At 33.3% G+C, this 11,463-nt stretch overlaps 1 protein-coding gene across 1 annotated transcript in view; it reads left to right on the plus strand.

Annotated features, from left to right (window-relative positions):
* Positions 1-7,112: 7,112 nt before the first annotated feature.
* The window catches only part of LOC107436992 (uncharacterized), a 7,904-nt gene continuing 3,553 nt past the window's right edge, over positions 7,113-11,463 (plus strand). The window contains exons 1-2 of the mRNA XM_016048850.4: positions 7,113-7,364; positions 10,667-10,916. Coding sequence (XP_015904336.2) covers positions 7,200-7,364; positions 10,667-10,916 — 415 coding nt within the window. The 5' untranslated portion in view covers positions 7,113-7,199. The remainder of the gene's footprint in view (positions 7,365-10,666; positions 10,917-11,463) is intronic.

The raw sequence follows: 11,463 nt of genomic DNA on the forward strand, positions 1-11,463 counted from the left end.
TATTCACGCGGTTAAAATATGAAACATCGATTTTCGTATTTACCTAATATAAAAGTTACACGTTGCGACTTGTATTCACGTGATTTAAAAATTCAATGTTGCAATTGGTGTTCCCGTGAATTTAAAATCTAATATCACAATTCATATTACGCGTTTTCAGTCCAATATTGCGGTTTATGTTTGCTCGTTTGTAATATCAAACATTGATTTTCTTATTTTTATGTGATTTAGAAGCTGCGTATTGCGATTCGTATTCACGCGTTTTTAAAATTCAATATTGCGATTCCTATTCGCGCGATTTTAAAGTTTTTTTTCGTAAATTAGTTACAATGAAGATGTGATATTCTTCGTTGGTTGGTAATTTAATTATAAATCTTATTTCAAAAACTGAAGTTCGGAGAGTTGTATTACCAAAATAAATGAAACCGGGGATAGTAGAACTACATTATTTAGAATAAAAAATGACCATCTTCAAAACTGGAGAAAAAAAAAATTTTTTTTAAGAAAAGAGACTACTTAATTATGTTTAATAATTGATGCTGCTATAAGTAAGCGAATTCATTTACACATATTATGTATATATATATAATTATATTACTTTGTATTTTGAGGGTCAGAAATCTAAATCGAGTATATTTATTCAAAGAAATTACGTTTTGTGACTGATTCTGTCAATAGTTACGACTAAAGCTATAGCATATTTCATGTCACCCCTTTATATGATCGGTACTTATTTCACTTCCTGATGACGTTTTCTTTTTTTGTTACATATACTTACTGTTGATTTGAAGGAAGTGTTAGTTTTATAGACAGGTTTCAAAATTGTTACTGTAGATTGACCCGTGGCTTCAAATGAAATGAAACTAAAAAACTACCGATCAGGTTTTCACATGCTATCTATCCAAGAGGATCATTTAACTTCCCTGAAATAATTCAAAAATATTAACTATCAAAACGTGACAGGATTTTATTTTATAACCAGCATTGTACAGCCGACCCAATTTTTGGGTCTGTCACTTCTTATGTTCAACTCCGTAGCCTTGTAATTTTTTAACCCAATCCAGAAGACAAGGGAACTCCTGGATTAAGTATCGGAAGGAATTTGTCTTCGTGGATTACTTTTTGATGGAACTAACCCCCATTTGCATTACACGAAAACCTCCCACAGTTAGCCTGACAGCAAAGGGACTCTAACCCATGATCCGTCTATCACTGAGGATATTATACGTCAACACTGTGGTCGGTGCAAGCCAGGTGCGGAATTCGTATCGACCAGCCATTGCTGGGATTCAAACCCGATTCACCTCATTGGAAGGCGAGCGCTCTACCCACTGATCCACCACGGCTCAACTTGACGCGATTGTACAGAAAGCTCGTTTTTTTCCGAGGAAAAAAAAACATCGATTTGATTTATAATTAAGGCATTAATAGCCATAATTACTAAGGCATTTTATTATCATTGTCATTTACCTTGATAAATTAACAGTAATATTTTAAATGCAGTCATAGGATTCAATCACCTTTGTACCATTTACCTATTTTTAAAAAAAAAAATATGAGAAACTATTAAATTGCTTAAAATGAAGTAATAAATTATTTTAATTATAATAAAACACATCAATTTTTAAACGAAAAAGGTACTTATATAATGGTGCATTTTACATTTCTTTTCCAACTGTGTTATTGTGTCCTATGCCAAAAACAGTGCGGAAAAAAAACGGACATGATGAATAACTTTTGATCTAAAGGTCGGAACTTCACGTTTTAGGACTTTATCTAAATGGTTCGAGGAATTAACCTCTAATATGCTAATTAATAAAATGCGATATTTTAAGTTGTGAAATCAGTCACAAAAACCTACTTTCTCTAAATAAACATACCTTTTTTCGCTGTATGTGGATTTCTGACCCCAATATGCGTAACTACTGTCTGTGAAATGTGATTCCAATAGTTTCATCAGGAGAGCGGTCTAAAGTTTGGACCTCTTCGTGTTAATTTTACTAATTAATAATAATTTTACTTTTTGCATATTTCGCATCATCTCAAGAACTCTTTAAGTGAATTAAAATATTATGAAATTTATTTATCCGACAATAATTTATGCAAATCTATCCAAATAATTTTATGCTTTTAGTAAATAGCTATTTTTTTTTTATTTTATTGATTAATAGTTGAAAAAGTTTTGAACTGTAACTTATAAAATTTTTTGTATTATTTTAAAGAATATCACTTTGCAAGGCAAATTACAAAATTTAAAAAAAACTATATCTATCGAGTTCTGCAGAAATCGAATTTTAAATGTATGAATTATTGTAAATTCGATTTCTCAGGAACTATTCGATCGATCGACCATGCAAAAAGTTTTACAATAAATGGGTCCGAACTTTGGATCACTCTCCTGACTAAACTATTAGGACCAAACTTTCTTAGATTCCAGACGTCCCGCAGTGGACTGATCGTTAAGACACGATTCCTAGCAGATCACCGAAGTCAAGCATCATCAGTGTGCGGGTGGGTGACCACTTGGATCAGTCTGCGTAGGGACCGAGGGTGTGTGGTATTGTTCCTCATTAAACTGTTCTACCGTGAAGTGCTCGACTTCACGTGCAGGTCGTTGGGTTACCGAAGCGAGGTGCCATCCTCTCTGCAGAGAATCAAAATTGTGATGGCATGTTTTTGGATTATCCTCAGGCATGTTTCTCAGACCGTCGCCAATAGCCCTTTGTGCAGCTCTAGTGCGACGTAAATGAACTACAACAACTTAGAGGCTATTTTTCTAAGGCTCCGTGGTAATATGAATTAATGGTTTGTTGCNGGATCAGTCTGCGTAGGGACCGAGGGTGTGCGGTATTGTTCCTCATTAAACAGTTCTACCGTGAAGTGATTGACTTCACGTGCAGGTCGTTGGGTTACCGAAGCGAGGTGCCATCCTCTCTGCAGAGAATCAAAATTGTGATGGCATGTTTTTGGATTATCCTCAGGGATGTTTCTCAGACCGTCGCCAATAGCCCATTGTGCAGCTCTAGTGCGGCGTAAATGAACTACAACAACATAAAGGCTATTTTTCGAAGGCTCCGTGGTAATATGAATTGATGCTTTGTTGCGAATAATATTCTATTTTTATAATTGCTGTGAGTTTGCAACTGTTACTCATGAGTGTTGGGTCAAGTTTAGCCTATCTAAAGTCAGCACTGTTAACGCTTATTTTTAAAATAAATCAAAGCATCAATATGGAGAAAAACCACAATTTTGTGAAAATGAAAAGCGTTTGTGGTTTAATTTTTCAATATTTAAAAGTACGCCAATACTTGGGTTCATAAAAATTTGTAAAAACTGAGAATAAGGCAGTGATTTTGGTAATTTTCATCTAGGTGGAAAATGTCCCCAAATTGGCGATTTTTTAAAAAAATATTTTAAAACTATTTTAGCTATTTTTCTGCTCTAAAGGCCAGATAATTCTTCATGCCACGATTATATAAATAGTTGCATTGCTGCAAGTCCAAGGTTCTTTAATTATGGCTTTTTTTATTTTCCTTGGCGACAGAGCTTCGAAAAACAGCGTTAAAAATTGTGTTCAGTCGTGAAAAAAGGCCTCTTATATCTTCTGCCTGCTACGGCCAGGGCTGAGGTTCGATTCCCTGTGTTAAAGACTGAGTGCATGATCGGACTGCACTTTTTCCCATTATGGCTCCACTATATCCCATTATGTCCCCGTCTCTTTCGTGCCACGGAAAAGGCGGGGCTTATAAAATAAGTTAAAAATATAAAGAAAAAAACATGGAAAAAGATGTAAAAATATTAATTTAAATGTTATTTTTAATTTTTTCAATTTTTTGTTATCTCGTCATCAGCTTGCACAATTACATCCGACCGAAAAAAGTGCTTTCTAATATTGTACTATTAATATAGTCAAAGCAAAATATATCAATTCAAGAATGTGAGGAACACCAAGAAACTGAAAGAAAATAGAACTTATTAAGCAAAGAAATGCAAAATAAAACACTCAAGCAAAAATAGGAAATAAAAATCAAGAAAATACAGAATAAAACTCAAAATGTAATATATAAAGCGAATAGCGACTTCAAATGTACTGACAATTACTTGCATTTTACAAAAATGTTTTAAAATTTTAAATTGTTTTCGTAACAAGTTCCTTGCCGGTATATAAAATTTGAAAATACAAGCGTAAATCGAAGGCAATGAAATCAACTTTATGGCCCGTTTATACTGAAGTCTAGAAGGGCGTTTGATTTGTTAGTTACCTTGGATTGGACAGAATCTGGATGTGCGCAAAGTAATAATATCATACTGGATATCTCAAAGCTTATAATTAACCGTGGTGGCTCAGGGGATAGAGTGTTCGCCTCCCAAGGAGGTGAACCGGGTTCGAATTCAAGCGATGGCTCCTCGATGCGAATCAGCACCCAGCTCGCACCGACCACAGTGCTGACGTAAAATATCCTCAGTGGTAGACGGATCATGGGAGTCCCCTTTCCGTCAGGCTAACCGTGGAAGGCTTCCGCGGTTTTTCTCTCCGTGTAACGCAAATGTGGGTTAGCTCCATCAAAGAGTCCTGCACGAAGGCAATTTTCTCCCAATATTTAATCTAGGAGTTTCCTTGTCTTCCGGATTGGGTTTAAAATTTAAAGGCTAGGGAGTTGAGCATTGGTAAATTGGGACGTCTGTTCAACGACGGGTATAAAATCAATAAGGCTAAATTTTAATAAGGTTAAATTTTGAGTAAAAAATCTTTTATATCGATAATTTTAGAAAAATTATTAACATTTAAAAAAATTATAAAAATCTTTATTAAATATTCGAAGATTCTCAGCCACAGAATATATGTATTGTATATACATATATATAGAGAGAGATCTGTTGAAAAACTTTAAGATTATTATAAGGATCTGGCTGTCTGTCTTGTTTGGTACTTAATGTCATATTAAAGCTACACTTATGAACTATTATGGCAGTTAATGAGTTCCTCCTTAATGATGATCCAAAAACAATATCGGTGCGTGTTCTGATAACCCTAATACAATTATAGGACAGATAGTGGCAGTGGTCACTCTTCTGTACTCTGACTTTTTTGAGCATGAAAGCGTCGAGAACCTTATAATAATTATTCTAAAGCTTCAAGATTAAACAAAATATTACTGCAACGGGATCATGAATANATGTCTTCGGATCATCCTCCGGGATGTTTCCCAGACCGTCGCCAATAGCCCATTGTGCAGCTTTAGTGCGACGTAAAGTAACAACAACAACAATTAAAGCTTCAAGATTATACAAAATATTACTGCAACCTCCCTCATTCGAACGAATTTGGTCTGAATTCACTTCGGATTATGGGGGATACATGGGGTTATGCTTACCATCGTTCACTGATAAACTTTAAAGAAATGATCTATTGAGTAAGTGTACTTAACAAATCTGTACAAGTTTCTTGTATCAGAAGTGGGACTTTCTTGTTCAAGGAAGTATTTATGTTTGATTCACCTCGTTGAGCAGTAGTAATACTTTATTTATTTCGAACGAGAGCTGCACAATTTGCTATTGGCGACGGTTTGGGAAACGTTCCTAAGAATGATACGAAGACATGGCATCACGATCTTGATTTCTAGCCAAGGAGCTCGATATGGTAGCGCAACGAAATGAGTGAAGTCGAGCAATTAACGTAGAACAGTTTTAACGAAGACCCATCAAAGTGGTCATCCATCCGCACATTAGCCGCCATCAGTGATGTTTGACTTCGGTGATCTACTAGGAACCGTGTCTTAGCGATCACTGCAGGACTATTGACCCTGAGGTTTACCTAGGAAATGGACAATAATACTTGATAATAATATCGGATTACCGACCGGTCTGTGTAGGGGTTAGTGAACTGCCCTTGCATCAGAAAAGTTCTGGGTTCGAATCCCGGGCAAGGCATGGATGTTCTTTCCTTCTCTGTACAATCTGTCCTTACTGTGGGAGCAACGTTGGTCCACCTAAAATGGTGCCCTTGAAAGAGTGGCCAACAAATCTGCCTTTCAGATGCCTGTATGACGTAGATCATTCCCCAGGCGGGCATTGGGAAAAGAAAAAATAATAAGACCGGATAATAATAATATGTGCAAAAAAAAAAACTATTGAAAAAATTCCAACTTCGTTTAACAAAAGCTTTCGGATATAAATGAAAGTACACAAGTGCTTCCTTAGAGCACTGAGAGGAGCTGAAAATTTTTCACTAGCGTTTCCTTACATATTTATTCATGTAGCATTTTATAAAATATGTTTGCATTGCGTTTTTGAAAATAGTAAAAATTTCAATAATTTACTCGCTATTATTCCATAGAATAATTCATTATCTAAAATGACTTGATAAGTTTTTATGTTATTCAACAGTAAATGGCTCATATTGAAAGAAGAAAACGATTTCCGAATTAAAAAGTATCATTTATGAAATCGTTTGCCTAATTTTAAAAATATTGATGATTTTTTATGTAAAAATGCATATTGAATAATTTTTTGGTTTTGCAAATTATTTTTATACCAGTTTTTAAATAGTGAATTATTTAAAAGCTTCATAAAATAAATAAATTAAGAAATATACATATAAGTTGCATTTTAAACTGACTTCAAAGCGATTTTTATAGTTAGTTGATTCGGAAGTGCACTCCAANCACTCTCATCACCTCATCGTCATCATCTTCAGCATCAACAACTCAACTCACAAAAATACACCTTACAGCAAGGGGGATAAAAGCGAGTAGCAGAGATCCCCCCCCACATCATCATCAACAGTAAATTAAGAAATATACACATAAGTTGCATTTTAAACTGAGTTCAAAGTGATTTTTATAGTTAGTTGATTCGGAAGTGCACTCCAAATCTTTTCAATTTAGAATTTAATCTGATCTTACAAACTACTCGAACTTTCAAATAGCAAGTGGTTGTCTTGTTCTAATTGCTTACAAGTGGTAGCGGCACATCTAATTGGTACATTTTGTTTTTAAAATGAACATTAAATATGGTCGAAAAATACAAATAATACATTTAACTTTAATGCGTCTAAGAACAATAATATTTCACGCCTTCATTTTTGTTGTGTTTATAGATTCTGAATCTGGGCAAAAACAGACAGTCAGAAACGGATGCAATCTTATAGTCGATTCCTAGTTGGAAAGTTTTGAAGATTGAATGCTTTAAATTTAAGAATGAATATAGGTTCGGTGCTTTCTTGTACTCCTCACATTGTTGGAAATATTTTTCAACATCTTACAGCTAAAGATCTAAGTAGCTGTGCTTCTGTTTGTAGTTTATGGGCAGTTTTGTCTCAAGAAGAGATCCGAAGAAGAAAAGGAATCGTACCTTTCTTCCAGGTAAAAATCATTGCTTGAAATGTAATTTAACAAAAAATATATTTCTTAATGTTTTCTAAATTAAATTTTGCAAACAATTTATTCAAGTACTTGCTATTAAATGTATGAATAAGAATAGTTACTATATTGCTCAATTTATTTGATTTTAATCACAATTTGTAGGAAAAATTAAAAATCAAAATATTTCTTCATTTATTTTGCCAAGATTTTCATTAATTTCTATTTGATTTTCATAGTACGAGATGAAATAATGTTGACATAAATCTTATGATAATTATATGAAGAAAAAAAACATGATTTGTATGGAATTTAAAATATTTTGGAGACTAAATCTTAATTTTTCTTCCATAATCCAGTTTTTTGTTGTAAATATTTATCATTTTATTTTTGAAAAAAAAAAGGTTTTTTTTTACTTGCTATTTTTAACCAAGATAAATATTTTCTCAAGAGAAGTTTCTGCTACACAGACAAAATATTCTTTTGAATACTAGAAAGAAATGTAATTAATAACGATTTTTTTGCTATATCCCCTACAAAAAGTAATTACTTGCTTAAATTTTAAAACTTTGAAATGATTGTACAACTAATAACTTGTTCCGAATTGTAAATACTACAAATTTAAAAGTTCAAAAATTCTTGCAATGAAACCGTACTTATAAAGATCTGAAAGAAATATATATGTATTATTATTTTTTTTTATATATATAATTGCATTTTCACAGTATTGTCTTACATCGATACGAGCTCCAAGGTCTTTGTTCTCTCGTTTACCTGAAAATTAAGTAACTAAGTTAAACCAGTATTTTTTTTCTAAATTTTGAATGAAAATTTTTGTAATAATCACTTAGTGAAAAAAAGAGAAAGTTATTTTAGTTTAAGAATTTAATTATCAAAGATGAACTTTATTATTATAAATAGCTCTTGTTCTTTTTTTACGCAGTTTTGCTTTATACAGAGTGTCCCGCTAGATTCACTCTTAACATATATTTTTAAAATCCTTGCTAAAAATGAATGCTAAAAGTGTCCTAATTAAGGGTCGAATTCTTGCTTAGAAAGACTGGATTAAAAACGACGAAACCAGTTTGACTATTCGGAAAATAGATATGAATTAGTGGGTGATTATTAGCCTGGAAAAAGGTGGTCTCTTGCAACTTTTTTCTAACTGTGAAATTGGTTTTGGGTGTTTTTAATCCCGCCTTCCTCCGTAGTGATTCGTTACTTGCAGTGATCTATAATTTTTCAACTTTTTTAATTGATTTCGGAAGAGGGCTCAAAAAATATATATTAAGCGAGGTCTATAAAAAACACCATGTATATGATATTTTTTCTTTCTTAAATTATGGTTTTCATAGCTTCTAAAACCAAATTTTGCTGCATTTTACGCAATAATGTTTAAGTTCAAATGATATTAAGTCGCCGAAGTCTGTTTGCTACTGATTTTACTTAGTATCGCTGTTAAGAAATAGTTTCATGCTTTCTCATTTATAAATGTGGATAGTTTGTCTATAAAAAGAAATCCTCTCTTCACAAAGTCTAAGGCCATCGCTGCTATAGAACTGAAAAAAAAAAAGAAAATTCGAAGAGGGGAACTTTTTTTTACCCCCATTATTTTTCTCTTTCCGAACAAAATCCGAACCTGCACTAAATATTAACCCAACATCCTACTTGAATTAAGTAAACCTCGTAACCATAGTCACAGCCACTGCTCCAGGCGAAAGGCAAGAGGAGTAATATTATTGAATTGCTGGAAAAACTTATTGATCTGATTAGTGCAGTGTTAAAGTAGAAATTTTTTCAACGGTAATACGTAGATCCGTGATGACTCAGGGGCTAGAGCGTTCGCCTTCCAATGAGGTGAGCCGGATTCGAATTCCAGAGATGGCTGGTCGATACAGAATCCACATCCGACTTGCATCGACCACAGTAATTGGCATAAAATATCCTCAGTGGTAGACTGATTACTGTTTAGAGTCTCCTTGCCTTAAACTTACGGTGGGAGTTTTTCGTGGTTTTGCTTACCATGCAACGCAAATGCGGATTAATTCCTTCAAAAAATCCTCAACGAAGACAAATTTCTCCCAATACTTGATCCAGGTGTTCTCTTGTCTTCTGGATTGGGTTCAAAATTACACGGCTGCGGAGTTGAACATTAGTAGTCGTAACTCCAAAACCTAGGCCGGCTGTTCAACGACTTTTATAAAAAAGGTAAAACACAAAAAATTCTAACAATTTCTGTGCTTTAGGAAAATAACATGTAGAAGTGTTATAGAAACTTTTGCTTTTGACCGCATTTGATTTTAAATTCCTTATCCTTTATGAGTAGCTTTGGTATTTCATTTCAAATATTCCTGGAGTAGTGTAGTATCAAGAATTTATAGCGAACCCAAGAAAGAGCCAACCAACCGGTTCTATTACGTAACAAGCTCTGCTTTGTGTTTACTGAATATGAAATCTCTTCGCGCGCTTTAGAACCGGTTTTTGTTTATTGTTTGTTGAAATTACATACATTTGCAGGCTTGTTTGCTCAATTTAGGCTTATAAACCTTGGTCAAGTAGAAGTCAGATAGAACAATTTAGAGAAGGACATCACAAAGAATACATCCAGGGTTACAACGGGATTCGAACCAACCACCTCCACGCTTCACACGGTTTTTGTTTATATTTAGAGCAAAGATGAGGCAAAAATATTTACTTTTTTGGCTTTTAGCTTGGCTGACACTTCACTTTACAACGTCACAAAATAAAAAGTTGACTAGGTGTTCATTGATCCAAATCTCATTTTCATAAATATTTCTTAATGATTGCTATAGTTTTTTGTTATTTTACCCGCTATCGTTTATTAGTTTCATCTTTAATTTATTATATTAAATTATTAATTTTTTAAAACAAGTATGATTATTTTTATTGATTATATATTTGTCAATCAGTTTGGGTTTTCGCATTTTTTTTGTCAGACAAATAAGTTGTCTGGCAAACGAAACGGTCGAGTTTGTGAGTAATTGGACTAATAAATCTAACGGGCTATTGAGTTATCGAACTAACGAACCTGTCAGGCGAATGGATTTTCGGACAATTGTGGGTTCGGCAAAAGTACCCAGACACAATTGAATTTACTATCTCAACTAACTGCGATGTGTTGTCATTCCTCAGTGAAATAATAACGAACGGACCCAGAAGTTCAACGAAAAACCCAGAACTTTTATTTTTGGTATTTAATTATTACTATGAATAATATTTTTAATTTATACAAATTACGCATGGTTAATTATGAATTTGATTAATTTTGTTTTGAATTATTTTAGGGAATAACATGTGGGAAACACCGCCAAATACATCGAACTCATCAAGAATGCCCAATGAGACAAGCTTCGAAATTTGAGAGTGAACTGAAGGAACAGTTACAAAATGTTAACATAAAACCGGCATTTTGTATAGCATTTGCCACATCTGCCCTCCTGGAGCATTTTGAACAGCTTTTTCCTGCTTATTTTGATGGTAAACAACAACCTCGAAAGAGGCTTAAAAAATGCTACTGGGATTATTTTGATTCAGGTACTTCAGATTTGCCAACACATTTATATCTTTAAAATGCTAATGACAAATATAATTTCAACTGCTTTTTTTCATAGTGTAAATAGCTTTTTCTTCCAATATATTACCGGTTATATTAAGTTCCTCTAGTTACTCCTCTAGTAATTTAAATTCCTCTAGTTACGCTTTTGTTTTGCGCTTTTGTCCTTTGCACTTTTGTTTTCATATTTTGTAATCTGGCAATCTTGTTGCGAAAATATTTTTAAATCATTCTTGAAAAATTTCCCGTTCATGTAAGTACATCTGGTTTCGCAACTCGCTTTAGAGATTTTGTTTTATACTGTTTTTTCTTTTTATTTTATTTTGTATTTTTAGGTGTTATTTTTACTTATTGTGTTCTATTTTATTTGTTGTAATTTTTGTAAAAAATTTTTTTGAGTGCTCCTCACACTATTGTATTAATATATTTTGCTTTTGTTTTGACTTTATTGATACAATATCAGAAAGCACTCTGTTTTGCGGATATAATCGTGTGGGCTGATGAAAAGATTATATCTTTTTTTTCCGG

This window comes from Parasteatoda tepidariorum, chromosome 10 (assembly GCF_043381705.1).
Source record: "Parasteatoda tepidariorum isolate YZ-2023 chromosome 10, CAS_Ptep_4.0, whole genome shotgun sequence".
NCBI lineage: Eukaryota > Metazoa > Arthropoda > Arachnida > Araneae > Theridiidae > Parasteatoda > Parasteatoda tepidariorum.